This window comes from Hemiscyllium ocellatum, chromosome X (genome assembly GCF_020745735.1).
Source record: "Hemiscyllium ocellatum isolate sHemOce1 chromosome X, sHemOce1.pat.X.cur, whole genome shotgun sequence".
Classification (NCBI taxonomy): Eukaryota; Metazoa; Chordata; class Chondrichthyes; order Orectolobiformes; family Hemiscylliidae; genus Hemiscyllium; species Hemiscyllium ocellatum.
This window is the reverse complement of record NC_083453.1, coordinates 7,210,249-7,234,605: the sequence shown is the minus strand read 5'-3', so window position 1 is coordinate 7,234,605 and position 24,357 is coordinate 7,210,249. Positions and strand designations below refer to the sequence as shown.

Below are 24,357 nucleotides of genomic sequence, written 5' to 3'. Positions count from 1 at the left end.
TGGGAAGTTGTGGTGAATTAAAGTGTGGGGGAAATGCAACAGGTAAAGGAATTAATGTGGGAAATGATAAGCAAACAATGACAGGAAGGGACAAGAGAATGCAGATCCGAGAGCAGATCAACAGATAAAGACTAAAGATAAAAAGGGCAAAACTTAAGATAGGAAAAGTTTCCTCATATTTAAAAAAAAGAAAGGACTTAACAAAGTAAGTATTAATCCTATAAAAAAATTAGTTTGGAGAATTAGTAATCTGCCAATGGTTTTAATTTTCCAAATACCAAATGTAACTATTTTTTCCAAAAAGGGAAGACGTGTGTACTGTAGACTTAAAAATGTCAAGTGTTCAGGGATTGAAAACATCAGCCATAGCTCTTTGCTGGAATAAACTGTTTGCTGAGATTTAAGAGGCAAGGAGAAATTATTATAAAGGAATTAAAAACAACATGTCAATTATTTAGATTTCCAGAAGGCACTACATCAAAGGCTATTGCAGAAAATTAAAGTTCATGGTGTAGGGGTAACATATTAGAATGGAGAGAAGATTGAATGGCTAACAGGAAGCAAAGAGTAGGAATAAGTGGATCTTTGTCAGGCTGACAGGATGTCACGAGTGGTGTGCCACAGGTGCTGTGCTAGAACCACAATACATAAAGATTCAAGTGTGAGTTGTGCAGAGGACATGAGACCATAAAGGGTATTAATAGGTTAGGTAAGTGGGCAAAGAGCTGGTAAATGGAGGAAATTGTGAGAGTGTGAAATTGTCTATTTTAACAGAAATATTTTTTAAAAAAGCACATTCTCTAAATGGTGAAAGGTTGCAGAGCTCTAAAATGCAGCAAGACCTGGATGTCCTAGTTAATGAATCGCAGAAGATTAGTGTGCAAGTACAGCAAGTAATTAGGAAAGCTAATACAATGTTATAGTCTGTTGTGAGGGGAATTGAAGCCAAAAGTAGGAAGGTGATACTTCAGTTATAGAGGGCATTGCTGAGACCTCATCTGGAGTATTGTGTATAGTACTAGTCATCGTATTTATAGAAGGATGTTAATCACTTGAAGCAGTCAGAGAATGTTTTCTAGACTAATACCTGGAACGAGTGAATTGTCTTATGAGGAAAGGCAGGGCAGGTATTATCTGGTATTTAGAAGAGTTAGAGGTGACTTAACCAAAGCCTTTAACATTCTTAGAGGACTTCATTGGTTGCATGTTGAAAGCACGTTTTCTCATGTGGGAGAATCTAGAACTAGGGAATCATAGTTTTAAAAATAAACAGAGATCTATTTAAACAAAGATCAAGAAACCTTATTTTTTCTCAGAGTTTTGAGAGTCTTAGAATTCCCTTCCTCAAAAGGCAGCAGGGTGTGGAATCTTTATATATTCTCAAGGGCGAGGTAATAAATTCTTGATTACCAAAGGGATGAAATGATATCAGACATATGCAGGAATGTAGAGTTGAGGTTAAATTCAGATCAGCCATGACCTTAGTGAGTGAGCAAGCAATCTTAAGGGCAGAGTGGCCTACTTTTATTTCTTGCTCCTGTGATCATACTGTTGTCGCTTCAATTACTTTTTCTAGGTGTTGCTAAACAATACTTCCAATACTCACCAATCCAAGCATTACGTTTTAAAGGACACAGTTCATCTCAGTTGATTTCATTGTGTCACTTGTCTGCAAAGTTATGTTTCAAATATCATTTCAATAATTAAACGAATCACTGTACAGGTTTGTGTTATAAAGAAATGTAAATTGATCAGAACTTTGTGGCTGTTTAATGGAATTCATTTCAGACCAACTTAACTTAGTTAGTATTTATCCAAATTCTGATGAAGCGTTGTTCAGAACAGCAGTCTAAAGGTTGGAACCGAGAGAATTTCATGTTTTAATAATGTTGTTGAAGCGTAATAATATTATTACAAGGAATTTGCCTGATAATGTTAGCCTGTGGCCAAGTCTGCTCCATTACGGTGTTGCATTTATTCCTGTGTTATGTTCCTCTAGTTATGATACATGGATTCCAGCCAGTGAAATTGAGGCATCAGTTGAGGATCCCCCACCAACTGAGCGGCCCCGGAAGGTTTGCAGATTTATAATTCCTGATCTATTCAAGTATGCATATTTGTAATGTTTTATAAATGAGAATTCAACAGATTTTGGGCATTTAGCAGATTACAGGCAGATTCAACAAAGTTTTGTGAAAAGGGAATCATATTTGACAAATTCATCACAGTACTTTAAAGATGTAACAAGTGATATGGGTAAAAGGCATGGAATGTACTTGGATTGCCAAAAAGTGCAATAGAAGCTTTTATTGCAGAAGATGGTGTTGGGGTGATATATCAGTATGGATGGAGGATTGGTTAGCTAACAGGAAACAGTGTTGAGATAAATGGATTATTTTCATGTTGGCAAACAGCTGACGATCTATATGAATGAGTTAGATGAACTGTGTTGTTGCCAGATTTGCTGATGATACAAACATAGGAAAGCAAATTGTGAGGAAGATACAAAGAATCTGCAAGGGTAACAGGTTCAGTTTTGAAAAAACATTTAATGCACAGTTGTGGTATAGAAGCGTGGAAGGCCATTCAACCCCTTGAGTCTGCTCTGCCATTCAGTATGGGCATGGCTGAACATTGAGCTCAATACTTGAATTTCCCACCCACCATAACACGAGGTAAGTATTCTGTAGGTAAGTACCCTGTAGATACTCTACAGGGCATTGGTGAGACCACATATGGTGTACTGTGTATTCTTTTGGTATCTTGCTCAGTGGGATAGACTTGCATTCAGAACAGTTTTGAGAAGATTCAGGAGACTGATTCTTAAGCTATAGAGAGTTGTCTTATGAAGAATGATTAAGCAGGTTGAATTAACATTCTCTTCTGGGTAGAGCAGATGAAGGTGTGACTGAAGAGATGGTGCAACAGGGAGAGCTTCAGATTCCTGAGACATTGGGGTCATTTTTGGGATAGGTGTGATCTGTAAAAGTTGGATGGGTTATGCCTGAAAAGGAATAGGACCAGCATCCTCACGTGGAGGTTTACCGATACCGTTAGGGTGGATTGAAATGAGATTGGTAGGGGGTAGTATCTTGGCAGTAGTGCAGAGAGGTGAGACAATGAGAGGGAATTAGACGTTAAAATTCTAGTGAGTGAGTCTAGAAGGCAGAGGAAAGATAGGCCAGCTAAGTATGTAATATATAATGAAATCACGCAGTGTCAGCATGGCTTCATGAAGGGAAATGATACTAGACAAATTTACTTGAATTCTTTAAGGACGTTACAGAAGAGATTAAAAGAGAACCAGTTGACGTAATACACTTGCATTTCCAAAAGGCATTCAATAAGATTTCAAACATGAAGCTGCTTAAGTTCAGACCCCATGGTTTTGGAGGAGTATGTTAGCATGAAAGAAGATGAGCTAACTAACAGAATTCAGAGAGTCAGGATAAAAGCGCCCCCCCCCCACCCCCTGCTAATTTTAAACCCGACACACAGAGAAGTGTACCGCGCACCGCAATATGTTAAATTTCGAGAGGCAAATAACTATCCCAGAGGTCACCATTTTAAGTAAACAAAATTAACAATTTTATTCTTAAGTCCAACAGAGAACACTAAAACCAACAACTACTTACAACTCCTATGTCTTAAACCTATCTTTTACCTCCCACTCTACAATACTGATCCGATAAATTCCATCTTAAATTTACGGTAACATCAATTTCAAACCCAGGCATAGCCTTCAGATATCGAACTTTCTCTGTAGATTCCTGTAAGTCGACTTTGGTGTTCTGCTGCACGAATTTCTTTTAGATGGGTACCTTTCAGAGAGTCATTCTGCTAGCAGTCTGTTGGTTCTTGGCAGCTCTTTGTAATTTCCCCCCCTAACTGTTTGGCTTTATACCTCAAAACATCAGATCATTTGATCGGTTTGATGTCCTCTCAAACAGTAAAATTGAAATTTGATTGGATTTGGTCTCTGGAGCATAATTTAAACTGGCCCAATTTGAATTTGTTTTTGTTCCATGGCAACACAATTCCAGGTATTTGTTTCGACCAAGTATTACATTTTTACCTTGTTCAGGACACTGTGCTTTCAGACCATGCTCTCTCTCCCTCTCGATGCTCAAGAACCCATCTATGTCCATCTTAAATATACTCAATGACCTGGCCTCAACAGCATTCTGTGGCGATGAATTCCATAGGTTCACCACTCTCTGGCTGAAGATATTACTCCTTATCTCCGTTCTAAAAGGTCTTCCCTTTACTGTAAGGTTGCGACCTCATATCTTCGTCTCCCTGACCAATAGAGATATCTTCCCAACATCTACTCTGTCCAGGCCTTTCAATATTCTGTATGTTTCAATGAGATTCCCCCCTCACCCTTCTAAACCCTATCGAGTATAGACCCAGAGTCCTCAAACGTTCCTTGTATGTTAAGCTGGGACCATTCTCGTGAACCTCCTGTGAACATGCTCCAGGGCCAAGACATCTTTCTTGAGATATGAGGCCCAAAACTACGCACAGTACTCCAAGTGTTCCCTGACCAGAACCTTCTAGAGCCTCAGAAGTACATCTGTTAGGCATGTGTGGATGAAGTTGCAAGGATATCCATTCTTGGCGAATATTCTGTAGAGATGGTGTTCTTCTTCTTCCCTTCATAGGTTGGGAGTGCTGCAATGTGTTGCAGCCCTTTTGAAGAACGTACTAATGCAGCTTCTCTTGTGTGTGTTAAGGTGGTTGCTGTTGTAGTTCAGGACCTGGTCCGTATATGTGGCTTTCCTGTACACTTTTGTGGTGCATTCACCATTCTGTGTTGTTTGTACTATCACATCTAGGAATAACAGTTGATTGTTAGTTTCTTCCTTTCTCATAAATCTGATCCCTGTGAGTATGGTGTTAATAATCCGGCGTGTGTTCTCGATTTCTGTTCTCTTAATGATAACAAGAGTGTTGTCTACATATCTGATCCAGAGTTTGGACTGGATTTGTGATAGGGCTGTTTGTTCCAATCTTTGCATCACTGTTTCTCCTACGAGCCCGGAGGTGGGTGAGCCCATAGGTGTTTCATTAATCTGTTCATGTTTGGTTGTTGAATGTGAAGTGTGTTGAGAAGCATAGGTCTAGTAGTTTAAGTATCCAGTCCTTGTTGATAGGTTCCCTGTAATGTTGTCTGTTCTGCCTGTCCAGGAAGTTGGCTATTGTCTCTCTGGCTGGAGTTTTGTCAATTGAAGTGAACTGTGCCTGTGGGAGATTTGTTATAACCAAAGCAGCCATCTTGTCACATGTTAAAAGCCTGGAAACAATTTTAAATCTCATATTAGAGTCTGCTTGTTAAGCTTGTACATTCGCAGGCTCAGTGAGTTCGGTGACCTTGTGGCTGTACTAACACATGATCGTGAAACTTTTTCCCAGCATGGGAATGTTCTTCTTTTCCAAGAATCTATTGTAATACCAACACTTACTTATCAGCTACTAACTAGCACTGTCCAGACACTACGTGACTGGGGCTAGTGACTGGGCAAGGTGTCTACTTACTCATCATACTGCAATTAACAGTTGGTAATTGTTAAATGATTGTAACCTATATAATCATGCAACTCTCTATCTCGTCGGAGTGGCTTGTGACCATTGAGTCGACTTGTCTCTCCCCGTGAGCTCATGAATAAACAGTCAATAACTCAAGGTTTATGTGGCATGATTCATTGTTCTTCTAAATTGGACCACTACGAGTGAATCACCCACTTCATAATTCATTTCATTCCCAACAGTGCCGTTACATCAAATGAGACCATTGCTTTGTTCTTGTCTATGTTTATGTTCTTGATGTTGTCTAAGAATTCTTGTGATGATTTTATGGAGCGTTTAGATCCGCTAATAAGATATTGTAGTTTTTGTTGGAGAGAACATTAAGAGAACAGAAATCGAGAACGCACACCAGATTATCAACACCATACTCACAGGGATCAGGTTTACAAGAGAGGAGGAAACCACTTCCATTCTTGAATGTGATGGTGCAAACAACACAGAATGGTGAATGCACACACAAGAGAAGCTGCATTAGTACCTTCTTCAAAAGGGCTGCAACACACTGCAGCACTCCCAACCTATGAAGGGAAGAAGAAGAACACCATTTCTACAGAATATTCGCCAAGAACGAAATTCCCAACTTCATCGGCACATGCCTAACAGACAGACAATGCAATGAGGACATGCCATGACCTAACACACTAACCACGCTACCTTATATAAAAAATGCATTTTGGATCTGTTCGCCGAGCTGGGAGTTTTTGTTGCAAATGTTTCGTCCCCTTTCTAGGTGACATCCTCAGTGCTTGGGAGCCTCCTGTGAAGCGCTTCTGTGCTGATTCCTCCGGCATTTATACTGGTTTGAATCTGCCGCTTCCGGTTGTCAGTTGCTGTCCGCTGCAGTGGCCGGTATATAGGGTCTAGGTCGATGTGTCTGTTGACAGAATTTGCGGATGAGTGCTATCAACGGACACATCGACCTAGACCCTATATACCGGCCACTGCAGCGGACAGCAACTGACAACCGGAAGCGGCAGATTCAAACCACTATAAATGCCGGAGGAATCAGCACAGAAGCGCTTCACAGGAGGCTCCCAAGCACTGAGGATGTCACCTAGAAAGGGGACGAAACGTTTGCAACAAAAACTCCCAGCTCGGCGAACAGAACCACAACAACGAGCACCCGAGCTACAAATCTTCTCACAAACTTTGAATGCATTTTGGAACTAACAGCCAGACGTCTCTGCCCAGTGGGATCCATAACAGCCCATAAACCGACAGCCATGCTTGGGCAATAGCTCACCAGAACAAAAGACCCTATTATGTGTAAGACTGATGTAATTTACAGGATTCCATGCAAAGACTGCATGAAACACTATATAGGGCAAACAGACAGACAACTAGCAATCCGCATCCACGAATACCAACTAGCCACTAAACACCATGACCAGCTGTCACTAATAGACATACAGAGGACAAGAATCACATTTGACTGGGACAACATAGGGCAAGCTAAACATAGCACAGTCAGAGAATTTCTAGAAGCATGGCACTCAGCCATGGACTCCATCATCATGCACATTGACCTAGACTGGCCACTACAGCAGAAACTGAGCCAAATAAATTCCAGAAGAGACAGGACAGCAGTGTTTCACAGGAAGCTCCAAAGCACAGAAGATATCACCTAGACAAGGGGCAAAACGTCTGAAAACCAACTTCCCAGCTGAGCAAACATAGCCACAATCACAATAGTATAAATAGTGCAAGGTGAAAGTTGAAAAGGAATTAAAGTTAAGTGCGCATAAGAATGCATTGGCTGGCAGAATAAAGGTGTTTTTTAAATAAATAAAGAGCAAGAGAAAGGCTAAGGAAAGAGCAGAGTTCAGTAGGGACCATCGAGGTAATTTGGACCCAGAAGATGTTGATATGATCCTCAATGAGTACTTGGAGTTGTTCTTCACAATGGAAAAGAGCGATGCAGGTAAAAACATCAGGATTGCGCACAGTGAAATATTAGTGTACTACTCAGTGTCCCCTTGATGTTGGGGAATGTGCACTTGGAGAGACCTGAATCAATCCGTGATAGTCAGCATGGATTTTTTAAGGCAAGGTCATGTTTGCGATATTTGATAGAACATTTTGAGAATATAACCAAGACTGTTAATGAGTTTTTTTCTACTTGGGCTTTAGCAAGTCTTTTGATAAGGTCCCTCATGGTAAGCCAGTCAAAAAAGTAAGAGCTCTTTGGATCCAATACATGGTGGCACATTGAATCAAAAATTAGCTGAAAGGCAGGAAGTAAAACGGGGTATTTCTGTGAGTCCATAAGTTTCAAAGAATGAGAGATGATCTTTGAATAATAAAATTCTGAGGGCCTTTGACAGAGTGGGTGCAGAGAGGGTGTTTCCCTTTAAGAAAGAGTCTACCCAAGACACAGAGTTTAAAAATTGAGTATCCCACTTAAGACGGAGATGAGGTGAAATTCCTTTTCTTCATCTTTGGTCTTTGGATGTCTCTTCCTCAGAGAGCTGTAGAGACTGAGCATTGAGTTTATTCAAAGTCAAGTCAGAAGGATGTTTAAATTATAAGGGAGTTGAGGGTTATATAGTGGAGTGGGTGGAGGAGGAAGTGGTTTTGAGGCCACAATCAGATCAGCCATGATCTCGTTGAATGGAGGAGCAGGCTTAATGGACCAAATTATCTACTCTTCTTTCTTACAGTCTTATGGAACACAGTGCATACGGTGGGCCAGGTGTATTACACCGAATAGCAGGGCAGCTAAAAAGTTCTCTAACCTGAATGGTCTTGAGCTTCTGAAGTGTCACTGTCCCCCTATCTTCCAGGATCTCTGTGTTGGTTGAGATTCTGGACCTTTTGTTAATTGGATTATTGTGCAGATCATCCTCCTGTCTTCCCTGACTGCTCCTGTGTGTCCTACTCATCATATATCCTGTTTACAGAACAGTAGTTCTGATTGAGAGATGAGAGGCATTATTAGAATACAAAATTTTAAAATCAAAAACGTTATGAGCAGAAGATTATAGGGATCTGAGTTATGTGAGCTACAGTGGGAATTATGGCAGAACCACTGGAAAAATGCATCTCGACGTTAGGCCCACATCACTGAATCCTTTATACACTTCCCAAGTGGCAAGGTCAGTTTCTCACTGTGCAGCAATGAGTTCCCATTTGAGCATGATTATAACTTGTTAAATACTTTATTAGTGCCACAACGTGCCTCATTAATGTTCAATCTCCTATCTTCCCAAGTGTGTCAAACGAGCAGCATTTCGGCAATTCTCGACATGGAAATCAGAATGGGCATACTTGAACCCACTGCTTGCTTCAAAAGACCTCCTTGTTGGACACCAGGCACACTCCATGGGCGCTAGCCGTGCACACATCTGTAGACATTGGCATCTGCTAGGTGCCACTTTCCAAGAACCCTCATGGCATATTTTTGGTCCACTTATAGGGCGCTCCTACACTTCATTGATACACCAGCAATTAACATTGTAATCCTGCTGCAAAGCAGCTGTGTGCTCAGGAACATACACCCAATCCATGGACTAGTCCAGGCTGCATCTCTGACTCTTCACTTATTCTCATCACGCTCCTTTAATCTGCCCCTACCTGAATGCTCACAGCATCCTTGCTTTGTCTTGCTTGTTTGCACTTTGTCCCCTCAGACAGAGACACCAGTTCACTACTGTTGTGTTGGCATGGTATTTGAGAGCATACACACAAAGGCAGAAAGCGTGTTTTAGATTAGATTAGATTACTTACAGTGTGGAAACAGGCCCTTCGGCCCAACAAGTCCACACCGACCCGCCGAAGCGCAACCCACCCATACCCCCCTATATTTACCCCTTACCTAACACTACGGGCAATTTAGCATGGCCAATTCACCTGACCCGCACATCTTTGGACTGTGGGAGGAAACCGGAGCACCCGGAGGAAACCCATACAGACACGGGGAGAACGTGCAAACTCCACACAGTCAGTCGCCTGAGTCGGGAACTGAACCCGGGTCTCAGGCGCTGTGAGGCAGCAGTGCTAACCACTGTGCCACCGTGTTGTTGTCAGCCATCCTTAGTCAAGTCAAGGGAGAGAACCTCTACCTGGGGTCCTGGTCACAGCAAGTCAAGAGCAGCCAATGATACCAGTCCAGGGGCTTGAACATGGTCAGTCAGTCACATAGGATAGTCAAAGTCAGGATGCTGTCCGAATACAGGCCACCACTCATCTTGAGTTTCTCTGCCCTATTGTGAGCTCTCCTTTTCCTGCAATGAGAGAGTGGTGGGTATTGAGGGACATTAAAATGTGGGCACAGGTGGGGAGATGTCCCCGGCAAGTGAGGAGGCAACCCGGTGGCCATGCAAAGTTAGAGGTGTTGGGGTTGGGGTGGGTAAGAACAAGTGAGGGAAGACATTACGGACAATAGCGAGTGTACTAGAGCATGGGCCTTGGTGGGAGATAGGTACGTTATCATACAGATTGTGACTCTCATGGTAGAGATGAGCATTGACCAACTTCCTACAATGATGGGATTCCTCCAGGTGACTGATACTGCACTGACCGTGGTGGCAGCCTGGGACCAGGCTGGCATGGTCTGCCCTTGTGGTGTCTGCTAGACCTGGAAAAACAGGATGTCCTACTTGTGTACTCCCTGTCTGATAGGACCTCCAGGTTCCTGCCAGCAAAGCTTCATTTATCTACCATGTCTGGGGTAAATGTCAGGAACCATGCCTGAATGGTGCTTTTGTGGGCGTGCAACAGACTTTTAAATGTGTCAGCAGTGCCAGTGAATTCCAGGATATCCTGGCAGTGGCAAGCTGTTTCGGGAATGGTGTATGATAAAATGGGACTACAGACATGAAGGGTGCCAGAGTAGCAGAGTAGTTAATTAATGGGTGAGTTCAGTAAGGTATGGTGAGAAACCTCAGTGCCTCGCAGCGATAAAACCTCCGAGAATCTCGTCACAACTTGCTCTTCGCCAAAAAAAAAGTAAGATTCAGCCCTGGAAAATGATGCCAATTGATTGTTTGACACTCTGATCTGTTTTAGCGCCATTGCAAGATGGTTGTTAATATCGATTGGAGAAGACTATTTCTCTTTGTTTCACAAAGCTAAAGTAGAAGTGGGATGGTTTGTATTTTAGTTAAATAAGTTAACAGTTCCTTAACTGTCATTACCAGCTGCTGTGAGTAAGACCTGAGCTTTCAGTAAGATTTCTTATATTCATCTGCTTTTAACTCATTTGACAGCATGTGGACTGTTTTTTTGAGTTTGAATTTGATTTATTGTTGTCACACATACCAAGATACCGTGAAATTTCCAAGACTAACTATTCTTATTTGTTGAAAGGTTCATGCTAAGTGGATAATGGACACTGATACTTTCAATGAATGGATGAATGAGGAGGACTATGAGGTGAATGATGACCGGGCACCTGTTGTTCGAAGGAAGAGAATTTCTGCCAAGACATTAACAGAAGAGGTAATTTCTACTGTTGTCCAATTTCCTTCCTTTATAACCAGTAAGTGATGTAGTTTTGCTCAATATTGTCAGTTTTTCCTCAAGATTGTCCTCTAGATATTTTTCCTCAAGGAGGAAAAATTAAATTAGATATACTTCAATAAAAACAGATCACTGGAAGTTTTCAGAACAGATGTTCACTATCATCTATTATTTGAGAATAAATCATTTGGTAAATAAATGTGTACCAATTCAAAGCTTAAAGAATCAAATACTGGAGCTTTCTTCATTGCTTTCCCAAAACAATTCAGTCACTCAATTCTTTCTTTGTTCACAGCCATTATCCAGCAGCAGCAAGAAGTTTCTTTTAGGAACTACTTCTGGATTTTGTTCCACCTTGGCCATTGAGCGATATACTTTCACTGACGAATTTCACTTCTTCTGTTACTGAGAGGCATTTCTTGTCTGGAAGTGTAATTACATTTGGTGATTTAGTGCTTTCTGATAGGATGAGGTTTCACTGGTTTTGTGAAAAATGAGTGACTCCTAAACTTTTATTCCAAGGTGCACAGCCCAGACTCAGATCGGAGAGATAAGAAGGGAAGCAGTCACAAAAAACGGAAACGTTCCCCTTCTCCTTCACCAACTCCAGACTCCAAGAAAAAGAACACCAAAAAAGGGTGAGGCACTTCCCTTGTCTCTGGAAATTATTGTTTAATTTAAAGTTAGAAATGTTAAAAGCTTTTGTTGTGATCATGTGTGAATTTATTATGCAAAATCTAGAAAGGTTTGCCAGCAGACACATCCCCATGCTGCTAGCCCAAGATATTATGATAAACGCATTTACACAGTTACACCATTCAAAGTATGAAACACTTCAAAAAAAAAGCAATATGATGTGACCATTATACATTCAGGTCCCCACTGCGACTGCCTTTTCAAAAATTGCAAGTGGAAAACTGAGGTTTTTGGGATTGAGGAAATTGAGGAAGTTTAAAGAAGATTTTGATCTGGTGTTGAATTTCAGTGCTCAAAAGCAATCTGAATCTTTTCGATCTTGTTATTCCAAATTACTGGAGAACATGTTACTGCCCTTGCATGCCCTGTCCTGTTTTAAAAACTGGCAGCAGCCAAAATGTATTATGCATAAAAATTATATTTTGGGGTGTTAGTATCTTGTGACAGTCTCCAAATGTTGTAATATACTGTCTGAAAAGGCTTCCCAGGAAGTTGCCTTCAAAGCAAGAGTCATGTTTTTAGGCAAAGTGTAAGGAGTAATTAAAGTGTTACTGGAGTAGTTCTGTGTTCAGGTTATTAATACACTGAAATACTAAAAGACTTATAGACATTGTCACATTTTCGAGTATCATATATGCAAAGTGTACATCGCATCTTTAATTGGCTCAAATCTGACTATGAAAAATATCAAATTGTTATAAATTGAATAATATTGGTCATCTGAAATGTTATTGAAAAGGTCATAGAAGTGATAATGATGAATGAGTAAGTAATTCCCAATAAACGAGCAACGAGGAGGAGAAGGGGAACTACTTCATTTATACAAAATACTTTGAGAGCGGGGAGGAAGCCTTTTGGCCGCCATCTTTGCTTTGGAAAATAAGATTTAAAACACAACAAACAGACAAATAATTCCTGAGCAAAGCTGTGAATTAAAGAATTCCCCACCTTCTTGGAAGAACAACAGATTTGTTCACAGAGACATTACACTTGGAAAACTAGAGCTTGGCTTCACTCAATTCCTGGAGGTTGCTGTCTTCGCCTGGACTATTTTGGTATTACCGCATGTATAGCCTTCATGTCCCATGAAGAAAGAGGAGCATTCTTGGGCTGTTCACGTTGCATTTATGATGTCCTTACAGATCTCAAAGTGCACATTTAATAATATTCATAATCTATCCATCTATTAGCAGTGGTGTCATCACACCATTGAATACATGAATTTACTGTACAACAGGGATGTTACGTAAATTGAATTATCAGCCCTACTAATTTAACACGTCTTCCCCAACTTTTTCTGTGTCATGCCCAGCATGCCTACTTTATATTGCACTTTCTCTTTTCCATTGTTACTCTGTCTCCATCTCCCTCTCCCTCTGTTGTATTCCACATCCTCTGTGTCTTTTTTTTACACTTCTCTGGCTTTCTTCTATTTCTTTCTGTGTTGTCATTTATCTTTCTCACTCATTCTACCTCACCCTCTTTCTCTCGCTCTTTTTGTGCTGCATGATTTCTGTATTTCTGTCACTCCCCCTGTCCTCCGACTTTGTCTTTCTCTTTTGTTGTCTCTGATCCCCTGTGATATAACCTTGTTATCCAGTCTACCATGTGGAATGTTGTTGAGCCTTTTTTAACCTCTCTCCTACTTCCCCTATCTGAGTACTCATATATTTACTAGAAAAGCAAAAGGTTTACATCTGTAGTGAAGCCAAAACAAAATAGGAGGGATTTTTCAGTAGACAAAAATAAATCCTTCACTTTGGTATTGTAAGTTCAACAGATCTAGTTTTTTTCCTGAGGTAAACCCAAAATAGTTTAATTAAGCCACAGAGAATGATTGAAGTGTAAAATTATCATAGGAGGTCAAAAGAAAATTTGTTGTCCAGTGTACTTTGCAAGACGTTCTGAGCTGAGATAAACAACAGTACAAAATTGCTGTTAATGTCCTGTGAGAAATTGTGTACTTCACATACATACTGTAGGAAGCCACGGTCTTCATGTAGAAACTTTAATGAAAATACTTCAATGAAAAAAACTTTATGGCCAAGCACAGTTGTTAATTTGGAAGTAATTATACTTAAGAGAATACAAATTGGGAGCAGGAGTTGGTCATTTGACCTATCGAGCCTGTCTGCCATTTGATAAATTCACAGTTGCTCTGATTTGGCTTATATTTTCCTGTCTACCCTTTATACCGTTTTACACCTTTGTCAGTCAAGAATTTATCTCACCTAGCCTTTAAAATATGCAATAACCTTGCCATAAGCTTCTCTCTGGAAGGGAATTTCACAGACTATGGGAAGGCAATGGCCTCCTGGTATTATATCTTGACTAGTTTTCCAGAGACTCGGGTAATATCCTAGAGACGTGGATTCAATTCCCACAACGGTTGAATTTGAATTCAATAAAAATCTAGAATTAAGAGTCTGATGCTGATCAAAACCCAGCTGGTTCACTAATGGCCTTTAGGGAAAGAAACTGCCATCTGCCTGCTCTGCCGTCTGGGCAATTAAGGATGGGGAACAAATGCTAGGTTAGCCAGCAATGCCTACTTCCCATGAATGACTTACAAAAATGGATTAAGGACATTTGGAGGAAAAAATGTTCTTGCCTCTACCTTCAAAGGGAGATTCTTTATTTTTACAAAAATGTCCCATGGTTTTTTCAACATCCATTCTGTCACATCCCTTCAAGATCTTGCATGTTTCAAAATCACCTGTCATTCTTCTCAATTCCAATGAATGCAGACCTAACCAGTTTGATTATACCTCACTGGATAATCACTTCATCCTTGAAATCAATAGAGTAAATCTCTAATGTAAAACATAAGAATGGGGGATGCTGGAAATCTGAAACAAAAACAGAAATTTTGTTAAAATTCATCAAGTCTGGCAGCATCTGCGAAGAGAAAAGAGTTGATGTTTAAAGTCCAGTGACCTTTCTCCAGAACTTGATAGCATTCAGGAAAATGTAATATTTAATTTGATGTTGGAAGTGGTTGGGACGGGGTGGGGGCAGGCTTGAGCTGATAGGTGAAGATGGTGTTTCGAGAGAGAGAGAGAATAACAAAGAGGATTGTTCCATTTTTGCATGCTGCTTTCCTGCGGGTTTACATTTTTCCCACATGCCACTCCGTTTGACAAATCTTTGCCTACAGTCTTATTTGTGTATCCCTTTGCAGATGCCTTCTGTCCTTTTCACAACTTATACTCTTTGTGTCTGTTTTATCAGTCAACCTAGCAACCATGTACAGTAAACTTTTTATTAACCAGCACCTATGGGAGCAGGAATATGCTGATTGATCAAATATTCCAGTTGATCAAGAGATCCACATAATCAATATGTAAACACACGAAATAATAGAAACGTAATTCGAGGGGTGGACACATCACTTTATTTTCAGCATAAATCACTTAAATAATAATGCAGCTTTGCCTTAAATAAAGCTTAGTGACAGAGAGCCTTCTCATTTACACCCTCAGTTGACTCTTTAGACACTGAAGATTGCAATAGTACAATTAACTTCTAATGTTTGAGGTATATAATTTTTGCCATTTATCAAGAGTGCTGATTCATAAGGTACCAGTTAAAACAAAGTTTGCTCTGTATTTGGTCCCTACATCCAAATAATTGATATAGATTGTGAACAATAGATCCCTGTGGCACTCCACTAGTTACAGTTTTCTAACCCGAAATTAACCCATTCATGCCTACACTATGAACTCTTATTCTGTGCAGCAACATTTGATGTGGCAACTTATCAAATGCTTTTGAAAATTCATCTCACGTCTACGGGTTTCCGTCTGTGCATGTTGCTTGTAATTCCTCAAAGAACATGAATAAGTAATTCAACCATGATTTCTCTTTCACAAAGCCATGTTGACTGCCTGATTGCAATAAGATTTCTGAAATGCCCTGCTATAACCTCCTAAATAATAGTTTCTGGTATTTTCACTTTGACAGATGTCGGCTAACCGTCCAATAGTTTCCTTTCTGACCCCCTCCTTCCTTGAATAGAAGAATTTAATTTTTTTTTTAAATTTGAAGACACCTTGTCAGAATCTAGGGAATTTTGAAAAATTAGAATCAATGCTTCTACTATCTCAGCAGTTACTTCTTTTAAGACCCTGGAATGAAGTCTGTCAGGTTCTGGGGTCTTGTCAAGTTTTAGTTCTAACCATTTTCTCAGTATCCTTTCCCTTGTGAACGTAATTGTTTTAAGTTTCTCCCTCCTTTTTATTACTTGATTTCATGGATGATATTTGTGTTTTTTGTAGTAAAGACATGTGTGAAATATTAGTTCAGTACTTGTTTCCCATTTGTTTCCCAAATTAATTCAGCAGACTTGGTCTCTGGAGGACCAACACTCACTCAAGTTCTCCTTTTCCTTTGTGAACTACTTGTAAAACCTCTAACTGTTATATTTGTTGCTCGCTTTTACTCATACTGTATTTTTTTCCCCTCTGCTTTTTATTGTCATTCTTTGCTGGTTTTAAAATTCTGTCCAATCTTCTGATCTATTACTAACTTTTGCTAAATTGTCCACTTTCATAGAACATAGAACAGTACAGGCCCTTCAGTCCTCACTGTTGTGCCAACCTTTTATCCTACTATAAGATCAAACTAACCTGCATATCCTACATTTTACTATCAACCATGTGCCCATCTAAGAGTCACTTTAATGTCCCTAATGTATCTGGCTCTACTACTACTGCTGGTGCATTCCACACATCCACCACTCTTTGTGTAATGAACCTACCTCTGACAACTCCCTCAAATCTTCCTCCAATCATCTTAAAATTATGCCCCATGGTGATAGCCATTTCCGCCCTGGGAAAAAGTTTCTGGGAATCCACTCTATCCATGCCTCTCATCATCTTGTACACCTCTATCAAGTCACCTCTCCTCCTTCTTCACTGCAATGAGAAAAGCCCTAGCTCTGTAGAGCGGCACAGTGGCTCAGTGGTCAGCACTGCTGCCTCACAGTGCCAGGGACCCGGATTCGATTCTAATTTTGGGCGACTGTGGAGTTTGCACATTCTCCCAGTCTCTGTGTTGGTTTCCTCCAGGTGCTCCGGTTTCCTCCCACAGTCCAAGATGTGCAGGTCAGGTGAATTGGCCATGCAAAATTGCCCATAGTGTTAGGTACGTTAGTTAAAGGGAAATGGGTCTGGGTGGGTTACTCTTCGGAGGGTCGGTGTGGACTTGTTGGGCCGAAGGGCCTGTTTCCACACTGTAGGGAATTTAATCTAATCTAATCCCTCAACCTTTCTTCGTAAGACATGCCCTCCAGTCCAGGCAACATCCCAGTAAATCTCCTCTGCACCCTCTCGAAAGCTTCCACATCCTTCCAATAATGAGGTGACCAGAACTGAACACAATATTGCAAGTGTGGTCTAACCAAGGCTCTATAGAGTTCAGCATAATCTTGCAGCTCGTAAACTCAATCCCCCTGCGAATGAAAGCCAACACACCATACGCCATTCTTAACAATCCTATCAACTTGGGTAGGCGAAAGTGGGTACTGCAGATGCTGGAGATTACAGTCAAGATTAGAGTGGTACTGGAAAAGCACAGCACATCAGGCAGCATCCGAGCTGCAGGAAAATTGACATTTCGGGCAAAAGCCCTTCATCAGGAATGAGGCTGGGAGCCTCAGGGGTGGAGAGATAAATGGGAGGGGGTGGGGTTGGGCAGAAGGTAGCTGAGAGTGCATTAAGTGGATGGAGGTGAGGGTAAAGGTGATAGGTCGGAGAGGAGGGTGGAGTGGATAGATAGGAAGGAAGAGGGACAGGCAGGACAGGTCATCAGGATGGTGCTGAGCTGGAAGTTTGGAACTGGGGTAAAGTGGGGGGAGGGGAAATGAGGAAACTGGTGAAGTCCACATTGATGCTATGGAGTTGAAGGGTCCCAAGGCAGAAGGTGTTCTTCCTGCAGGCGTCGGGTGGTGAGGGAGTGGCGATGGGGGAGGCCCAGGACCTGCATGTCCTCGGCAGAGTGGGAAGGGGAGTTGAAATGTTCGGCCATGGGGCGGTAGGATTGATTGGTGTGGGTGTCCCAGAGATGTTCTCTGAAGCGCTCTGCGAGTAGGTGTCCAGTCTCCCCGTTGTAAAGAAGACCGCATCGGGATCAACGGATACAATAAATGACATGTGGAAGTGTCGGTGAAACCTTAATGGATGTGGAAGGCTTCTTTGGGGCCTTGGACAGAGGTGAGGAGGAGGTGTGGCGCAAGTTTTGCAATTCCTGCGGTGGCAGGTGAAGGTGGCTTGTTAGGGGGCGTAGACCTGACCAGGTAGTCGCGGAGGGAACAGTCTTTACGGAAAGCGGATGGAGCGGAGGGGGAGGGAAATATTTCTCTGGTGGTGAGGTCCGTTTGTAGGTGGCGGAAATGTCGGCGGATGATGCAATGTATACAGATGTTGGTGGAGTGGAAGGTGAGGACCAGGGGTTCTGTCCTTGTTGCGTTTGGAGGGGTGGGGTTTGAGAATGGAGGTGCAGGATGTGGATGAGATGCATTGGAGGGCATTGGTGTGTTCTGTGGTGGAATCGGTCTTCCTGGAAGCAGATGAGGCGGAGGAATTGGGAATTAGGGATAGCGTTTTTACAGGCGGCAGGGTGGGAAGAGGTGTAATCCAGGTAGCTGTGGGAGTCGGTGGATTTGTAGAAAATGTCAGTGTTGAGTCAGTCACCCTGAATGGAGATGGAGATGGAAAAGTCCAGGAAGGGGAGAGAGGTGTCAGAGATGGTCCAGGTGAATTTTAGGTCTGGGTGGAATGTATTGGTCGTGTTGATGAATTGTTGTTCAACCTCCTCGTGGGAGCATGAGGTGGCACCGATGCAATCATCAATGTAGCGGAGGAAAAGGTGGGGGCTGATGCTGGTGTAACTCCAGAAGATAGACTGTTCTACGTAGCTGACAAAAAGACAGGCAGAGCTGGGGCCCATGACTACACCTTTCATCTGGAGGAAGTGGGAGGATTCGAAGGAGAAATTGTTGTGGACCCCAAGATATCTCTGTTCCTCCACACTGCCAAGAGTGATGCAGCTGGCCCACCACTCAGTTTTAAACAAACCAGAATTTATTTACGCACGAACAAAATAATTTAGAATACCATAAGTATTTGAAAACTCAACAAATAGAGAAATGGAACTCAGCAAAGAGCTGTTCCGATTTCCTGCAACATTCCATAATGCCCCCTTTGCAAAAAAGGTAAAATCAAACACAGGGTCTTACAGGAGAGACGTCAGAGAGAAGTTGCAGAGAAAGTCAGCCAGAAAACTTCTGTTGAATCCGAGAACTTTGTCCTCAACTAAAACTTGACCAGAAGCTTCAAACAGGCTCCTTGCTAAAACCAAACAAATCAAAACCCTGAACTCTGAGCACGGGCCACTCCCCTTTCATTGTACAAGTGCTTTTAAAGGAAACGTGAAAAGCCTTTTCAAGTAGATATTTCCAGACATATCGGAACCTCTGCCGTTTACAACCCCTTTTTTAAAAAAAACGACAATGTAACTTTACTAAAGGAGCACATTGTCACACCAACATTTGACCAATACCCCTCTGAACCCTTCCTATTCATGTATCCATCCTGATGCCTTTTAAATGTTGTAATTGTACCAGCCTCCACCACTCCCCCTGGCAGTCCATTCCATACACACACCATCTTCTGTGTTTAAAAACAGTTACCCCTTGGGTCCCTTTTAAATCTTGCCCCCCTCACCTTAAATGTACGCCCTCTAGTTCTGGACTCCCCCACCCCAGGGAAAAGACCTTGCCTATTTATCCTATCCATGCCCTTCATGATTTTCTAAACCTCTATAAGGTCACCCCTCAGCCTTCAATGCTCCATTATGGTGCCATCTTAGTTACAAAGTTACCTAGGTATAGATACTTAAGAACAAATTCTTTGAAAAACAGATTTGAAAAATAAAGAAGTAAAAAGTCTTTCTAACCCAGTCCATGCTGGCAATTCGCCTCCAGTAACTGGAAGAGAGAAGTCCACTGCCTTGTAACTGGGCCCACCTCACTGACTTTGCTGAATCCACAGTCGTCCCGCAATCAGGAGTCCCCAATGTCACTGCTGCCACTGCTAACCAGAAGTCCCCCCTTTGGTCCAACTACAACCAGGAGTCCGTGGTTCCACTGCTGCCTCGATGATACCAGGAGTTCCAGCTCTGGGCATAACACATTGCAGCCCTTGCTATGCCTGCACCAGGCGTCCCTACTCTGGGCCCATTGCAACCAGGAATCCCTAGCTCCACTGTGAGATCAGGCATCTTCACTCTGTTCCACTGCCAGGTCTGGATGCCATTGCTACTTTTGTCGCCGACCCTGAACACCGGGAGGGTATCCTTGCTGCTGAAGGTTGCCAGTGCTTTGGATGGGGTTGACCAGGATGGGTTTTAGTTATTAGATTAGATTACTTACAGTGTGGAAACAGACCCTTCGGCCCAACAAGTCCACACCGATCCGCCGAAGCGCAACCCACCCATACCCCCCTATATTTACCCCTTACCTAACACTACAGGCAATTTAGCATGGCCAATTCACCTGACCCGCACATCTTTGGACTGTAGGAGGAAACCGGAGCACCCGGAGGAAACCCACGCAAACACGGGGAGAACGTGCAAACTCCACACAGTCAGTCGCCTGAGTCGGGAATTGAACCCGGATCTCAGGCGCTGTGAGGCAGCAGTGCTAACCACTGTGCCACTGTGCTGCCCACAAATATGAGGGCAAGGTTGGATAAACTCAGATTGTTTTCAATTGAAAGACAGGCTGACGGGCAACCTGATTGAGGTCTACAAAATTATGAGAGTCATAGGTAGGGTGGATAGTCAGAGACTTTTTTCCAAGGTGGAAAGGTCAACTACAAAAGAGCACAGATTCAAGATGAAAGGGAGAAAGTGTAGGGGAGAAGTTCAGAGAAAATCTTTCACCCAGAGGGGTGCCTGGAACATACTGCCAGTGAAGGTGGTGGTAGGGAGCATATTAGCACCATTTAAGGTGTATCTTGATTGACGCATGGACGGGAGGCAAACAGAGACATAGAAACCACACATGGGCATTAAGTAGCTGGTCTAAATAAGGCTTAGAATGACACAGGCTTGGTGAGCTCAAGGGCCTGTTCCTGTATTGTATTGATTCGTATTGTCTTGTATTGTACTGACCTCCCCCTTGATTTCCAAGTTCACTTTAACCAATTCTATCTTCGTAACCTTGTAGTTGACTTTAAATTTCAAACATTAGCCTTCAACCTACTCTCCCTCAAACTGAATGCAAAAGTCAATCATGCTATTATCACAGCTACCCAGAGATTCTTATGGCATGTTACCAGGTCTAGAATAGTCTTACTGGCTGGTTGGCTCTAAAATGTGCTATTAGAGTCATAGAGACGTACAGCACCAAAGCAAACCCTTTGGTCCAACTTGTCCATGCCAACCAGATATCCCAACCCAATCTAATTCCACCTGCCAGCACCTGGCCTATATCTCTCCAAACCCTCTATTCACGTCCAGATGCCTTTTAAATGTTGCAGTTGTACTACCCTCCACTGTTTCCTCTGGTCTCTTTTCTATCTTTCCCCTCTCCCCTAAACCTATGCCCCCTAGTTCTGGACTCTCTCACCCCAGTGAAAAGACCTTGTCGATTTATCCTATCCATGCCCCTCATGATTTTATAAACCTCCATAAGGTCACCCCTCAGCCTCCGACACTCCAGGGAAAACAGCCCCAGCCTGTTGAGCCTCTCCCTATAGCTCAAATCCTCCAACCCTGACAACATCTGCTATTCTAAGAAATTGTCTCTTAAAAAGCACTATAAATCCATCTTCCAAGCTTACTGGGCCAATTTTGTTTAATAAATTACTCCCATAAGTGACTTCTTAACTGTTAGATCTTATCTCTACCAAGAAAGTGTTATCTCTCGCTGTTGTATCACTGTTACCCTTAAAGTATTTTTGTTGTGTTTAAAACCTTATTTTAGAAAATTCAGCTACTCTGTAAAACATGGCGGACAAAAAACCTTGGAATTGGAACTCTTAGATAGTCTTCTCTAAGAATTTAATCTGAGTGAATCCCAGAAAATAAACATGACTGTCACACATTCATTTGGAGGAAGTTTCCTCAGAATGGATTTTCACCCAAGCAACTGGAAGAAGTATAGTCAGAGTTTATAAATTGTTTAATATAAACTTTATAATGATTATATTGAGTGACAGGAATGAAAACATCAGAATTAAGTAGAAGAAGTTGATGTAAAGCAGTGACGTGTAGTGGTGAAGGGTACTACAAAAGGCATCTAACATAAAAGGTTTTTGTTTGCTATGGACATGGACTACAGTGTTTCAAGACGGCAACTCATCACAACCTTCTCGAGGGCAGTTAGGAATGAAAGATAAATGCTAGCCCAGCCAGCAATGCCCACATCCTGTGAAAGAATTTTGTTTTAAAATACACAAGTATTTCTACCATAGTCTTACTCTGGGTGATTGAGGTTTTCTATGGACAAGTGAACAAAGAGACCTTGGAGTGCAGGTTCATAGTTCCTTGAAAGTAGAGTCACAGGTAGATAGGATAGTGAAGGTGGTGTTTGGTATGAGCATTGGTCAGAGCACTGAGTATAGGAGTTAGGAATTCATGTTGCAGTTATACAGGACATTGGTTAGGCCACTTTTGGCATATTGTGTGCAATTCTGGTCTCCTTCCTATCGGAAGGATGTTGTGAAACTTAAAAAGGCTTCAGAAAAGATTTACAAGGATGTTGCTGGGGTTGGAGGGTTTGGACTATAAAGGGAGGCTGAACAGGCTGGTGCTGTTTTCCCTGGAGTGTCAGAGGCTGAGGGGTGACCTCAAAGAGGTTTACAAAATTATGAGGGGCAGGATAAATAGACAAGGTCTTTTCCCTGGGTTGGGGAAACCAGAACTAGAGGGTATAGGTTTAGGATGAGAGGTGAAAGATATAAAAAGGACATAAGGGGCAAACCTTTCACACAAAGGATGGTACTGGTATGGAATGAGCTGCCATAGGAAGTGGTGGAGGCTGGCACAATTGCAACATTTAAAAGGCATTTGGATAAGTACATAAATAAGAGGGGTTTAAAAGAATATAGGCCAAATGCTGCAAATAGGTGTAGACTAATATCTGGTTGGGATGGACAAGTTGGACAGAAGGGGCTGTTTCCATGCTGTACATCTCTATGACTCTAAGTGTTATGACAAGGAACACTGATTTGTCAGCATTAGGAGACCTGAGGGATAACTCTACTGTGATAAGGTCCCAGGGCAGAACCAGGGGCAGGCAGTTGTTTAAATTAACAGAGCTGGAGTCAGAGGTTAAGCCATTCAACAGATAAAGGCAAGGACTATGCTTTAAAATGTAATGGCAGCAAGAAACAGTGGAACTCTCAGTTGAGCAATATATATTATAGTCAAGAGTGTGGTGCTGGAGAAGCACAGCAGGTCAGGCAGTGATGAAGAGCTTATGCCTGAAGTGTCGATTCTCTTGCTTCTTAGATGCTGCCTGGCCTGCTGTGCTTTTCCAGCACCACACTCATAAATTTGATCTCCAGCAGCTGCAGTCCTCACTTTCTCCCAACATATATTATGGGAACAGCTGGCAGAACTGTGGGCATGGCTAAAGGGAAAATATTTGTATGCAACTGTATGCAATGTCTTTAAAGAGTTAGGTTATTGAGCTGAAGACTGGGAAGCCAGAATATTATTACTGGCAACATGACAAGTGGCCAAGTTTTTAGGCAACAGAAGCACTTTTCTTAAAAAAAAATGCAACCAAAGTGGGCAGCACAGTGGCTCAATGGTTAGCATGCTGGCTCACATGGGCGACTGTCTGTGTGGAGTTTGCACATTCTCCCCGTGTCTGTGTGGGTTTCCTCCAGGTGCTCCGGTTTCCTCCCACAATCCAAAGATGTGCAGGTCAGGTGAATTGGCCATGCTAAATTGTCCATAGTGTTAGGTGCATTAGTCAGAGGGAAATGGGTCTGGGTGGGTTAGTCTTCGGAGGGTCGGTGTAGACTTGTTGAGCTGAAAGGCCTGTTTCCACACTGTAGGGAATCTAATCAAATCTTTTTAAAAAATTACACCAGGAACACAAATATTAAAGAAATTAGTTAGTTGCACCATTCATTGTCTGTGCAACAAAACAAGGGTAAACAACTAAATTAAAAATAAAATATTGTGTGTGCTAGAAATCTGAAGCAAACACCATGCTGGTGAAACTCAGCAGGTCTGACAGCATCTGTGGAGAGAGAATCAAGTTAACATCAGTGTGATTTCAGAGCTAAAAGGATTTGGAAAGTGATATTTTTTGACAGAGGCAGAGGAGGAGCAAGGGCTTTGTGTACAGTTTTTAATAGTGATGTACGGAATTAGAGCACTTCACCAAAAGAAGAGCACAGCAAAGCCAATGGCTAGCACTGACCAAAGATTTACCAATTAGTTAAAAATATACTTCTGTGGTGGCCCTGTTGTTTATTGCTGCCATTAAAACTTGAACAGCTAAATTGTGATTGTGCAGCAGACCCTTCAAGTTGTACTACAGTAGATCAGGTAGCAGTTCAAAAAACAATTTTTGATTAGATTATTTCCTAT

The 24,357-nt window shown here is 42.0% G+C and overlaps 1 protein-coding gene across 5 annotated transcripts in view; it reads left to right on the top strand.

The window, feature by feature from the left end:
- Positions 1 to 24,357, top strand: part of LOC132805832 (SWI/SNF complex subunit SMARCC2-like) — a 157,866-nt gene that overhangs the window by 41,910 nt on the left and 91,599 nt on the right. For all 5 annotated transcript variants that reach the window (XM_060821126.1, XM_060821125.1, XM_060821124.1 and 2 more), the window contains 3 exons: positions 2,000 to 2,075; positions 10,897 to 11,028; positions 11,572 to 11,687. In XM_060821126.1, the coding sequence (XP_060677109.1) occupies positions 2,000 to 2,075; positions 10,897 to 11,028; positions 11,572 to 11,687 (324 nt within the window). The remainder of the gene's footprint in view (positions 1 to 1,999; positions 2,076 to 10,896; positions 11,029 to 11,571; positions 11,688 to 24,357) is intronic.